Below are 3,217 nucleotides of genomic sequence, written 5' to 3' on the forward strand. Positions count from 1 at the left end.
CTGAAACACGCCAGAAGAACTCCCCAAAGAACAGGAAGCGATCTGCATAACACAGTGTATTAGTAAACACGGCACACATATAAAGTGCTCATATTCCTCGCTATCAACTAACTTTTCAAAAAGGAAAAAGCGCGTAGATGAGTCGAGCTGTGGATAATTTTATAACACTCGGTGCAGCGAATCCGCAGGCAGCCCGCAGTTCCCGCCTGTGGCAGTGATGTCATTCTCTCGGGGCGGCTCTGGCCCCGGGGGCTCGCTATAAGAATCCCAGGAAGCCCCTCTGCCGCAGACGGAGAGAGCAGCTCAGCATGCTGTCCGCCAGCTCCAGCCTTTCTCTGCGCACTGCGCTCGACAATGTGCTCACCTGGACCAACCTCAAGCCCAGCAAGAGCTCCACCCAGGACAGACCGCTGGCCCGCAACAGAGACATCTTCAGCGTCATGGTCACGCCGGACCGCATCCCCCAGTTCTTCATCCCTTCGCTGGAGGTGGATCACATCTTTGTACACGTTAATCCCGGGGATGGAGGGCAGCCCGGGTGCGCGCAAGAACTGCAGGTCACCAGTGGCGCTAAACCCAGCTGTGCCTCGCCTGAGCCCTGTAGCAGCCGGAGAGAGGCAGTGGCCCGCAGAGAAGCTCTGTGCAAGAAAGCCTTCCTCCCGTCTACTGACGGGTCTCTCTTCACACAGGATCTGGAAAGAGCTGCCGACCACTCCGACCCGGCGACCCGCGCCGCCCTCTCTCTACCGCACCTCGCCAAGATCACCACCCCCTACGGCTTCCTAGCTCTGGGTGAGAGCCCGAACATCCGCAGAAAGGAGTCCCTCTTCTTCGAACAAGACCCCCAGGACATCCGCTCGCTGCTGTCCCACCGAAAAAAGAGCAACTCGCTTTCCCGGAGCCGCTCCTCCCCTGTTGGCGGCTCTGAGCAGCCTCCAACCGGGCAGCAGGAACCCACTTTACAACCCATTCGGTCCAGCCGCTCGGTGTCCTGGGACGCCATCTGCAAAGCCACTTCTTCTACCCCTCCAACTCCCTCTAACTCTCTTTCGCTCACTCCTTGCAACAAGCCGGAGAAAACACGATTCCAAAGCCTGATAAAGAAGCACCTCGCCAGTATCAAGCGCATGCGGTCGGGTAGTTCCACAGGCGAAAAAGCGCCCGCTTCGTTTCGACGGACACGGAGCCAAACTGTGCAGTGAGGCGCTTCCTGCTGCACGGACTGAGACGCACAAAGGGACAAGAACATCACCGACACAGAGAGCAACGAACGCTGCAGTGAAACAGGCCAGAGACTGTACTTCAGCACCGGTCTTTCCCTCCCTGTGGCGGTAAGGGATTTAACCGCGTGCGGCGTGCCCCTCTTACTCACTCACAGCATTTCTACCGCTGCTATTTTAAATTATGTACAGTGAAAATATCTTTCTAAGCTATTTGTTCCAGTGAAACTATTCTCCACACTTTTTAAAAATGATTGTAAAAGTTAAAAGCAGAAATTGGGCTTAGTGTAGTCTCTAATGTTGCTGGTGTGGTAGGTGTAACACATTGCTCCATTAAAAAAGCAACCACACACTTTTTCACATCTGTGATATCTCTTTCTGGATTCATACCTTCAGACTTTTAGAATTACTTTCACAAAAAAGCAAATTGTGCTATGAAAGAAAAGCTTTAAAAGTCTCCATAGGAGACTAACACTAACTCTAATACGTATTAATGAATCAAAAATGTTTTGCATTCAAATGCTTAGTAATTTAAGCCAACCATTCCAAGCCATTTTAGACCAAGAATGTTGGGACATTATGAAGCATGATGACAAAGCTGGTGATGGCTGTCATGGAAACAGAAGAAGACCTTCCCTCTGCCCATGTGTCAGTGTGTGCTGTGTTCTGTTACTGCGCAGGTGCTGCAGGAATCCCAGAATCTCCACGGCTGGGCAGGGCTGGCACAGGGACTCCACCTTTCCTCTGCTCCAGGAGAGCCTTTGACTGCTTCCCAGACACCTGCTGCACCTGTTTGTCTTGTGATAAACACTTTATTAAAGAAACGCCAACATCCTGCCCCCTTGTCTGTTTCTGTGACAATCTGGTGCGAGGACGTGTTTGCTTGGTTGCGGAGGGCAAGTGTGGGTGCCACAGGTTCCTCAGACACAGGCGAGCAGCCGCAGTCGTTGACAGGGCTGCGCTTCTCAGTAAGAGTACACAGGCTGTGTTTCATTGTAAGCATTGTAACTATGAGAACAGCCATACAATACAATTCAGTCTGATTCTGATAGTAAACATTCCCCTGGCAAAGCCTGTTCAGTTAAAATCAGTCTATATTCAGTCATTACAAAGCTTTGCAACATGAACGTGTTTTGCATTCAACTTTCCAGGCTTTCAAATATAGTATAAAGTTAAAAAAAACAGTCCTCTTACACACCGCACCACATTGCAAAAATAATTAGCAGTGAATAATGGCGTAAAAAACATATGAACACAAAAAGCTTCGATGTTTGTAACTGCCGGAAACATTAGAATAAACTGTTGCCCCACACTGAGTGACAGCCCTGGGCTCGTGACACAGCTCCTACAGCTTTTAGCAATAAACAATAAATTATGGCTACATACACACTGTATGTAGTGTGGAAGGTGTACGTCCCAGGTTTGAATTGGGGAATCATTGAACAATGGCCCCAAAGGCCCAAGCCATACAATGCACTTCTAGAGAAAGTCACACAGAGCAGCTGAAGAAACCTCCTTAGATCCGTTGTCTCCTAATTTACTGGAGGAGGTTGAGGCTTCCACCAGCTCACAGAGGCACAGTCCCTGAAATGGCGTGCAGGGGGTTAAAAGTGAGAGCTGTGCACACTGTGACTGAGGAGAAGGGTGTTGACAGCTGTTCATCCTGATTGAGGAGAAGGGTTTGTTGTTTCTGTGCTTATGTACAGCTGTTGCTCCAGGTGTGTTTTTCTTCTGCTTATCTCAGCCTTTGAGAATTTCTCCCCGTAACATTTCAGTTGCTAGGCTTTATTTTCTATAAAGTGGAGAAGTGGGCGTTATAGCATAAATAACTGAACTCTTGAAATACAAGTATTAAACACCTTGTAGAAAATAGTTAGAAGGAAATTGACAGCAAAGAAGAAAACATGTCGTGAGGTATGTGAGTAACAAGTTCAGGGACACTGAAGGACCAGTGTAGGGTGTTCCCCCAGCAGCCTTATTTACTGCTGTCCTCTCCT

General features: G+C 49.1%; 1 protein-coding gene across 1 annotated transcript; it reads left to right on the plus strand.

Moving 5' to 3' along the window:
- Positions 1 to 224: 224 nt before the first annotated feature.
- Positions 225 to 2,051, plus strand: LOC107077076 (C2 calcium-dependent domain-containing protein 4C-like). Its single transcript, XM_015344553.2, has 2 exons — positions 225 to 1,331; positions 1,901 to 2,051. The coding sequence occupies exon 1, from the start codon at positions 309 to 311 to the stop codon at positions 1,200 to 1,202; it is 894 nt and encodes a 297-aa protein (XP_015200039.2). The 5' UTR covers positions 225 to 308; the 3' UTR covers positions 1,203 to 1,331; positions 1,901 to 2,051.
- Positions 2,052 to 3,217: the final 1,166 nt, after the last annotated feature.

Source organism: Lepisosteus oculatus, chromosome 1 (assembly GCF_040954835.1).
Source record: "Lepisosteus oculatus isolate fLepOcu1 chromosome 1, fLepOcu1.hap2, whole genome shotgun sequence".
Classification (NCBI taxonomy): domain Eukaryota; kingdom Metazoa; phylum Chordata; class Actinopteri; order Semionotiformes; family Lepisosteidae; genus Lepisosteus; species Lepisosteus oculatus.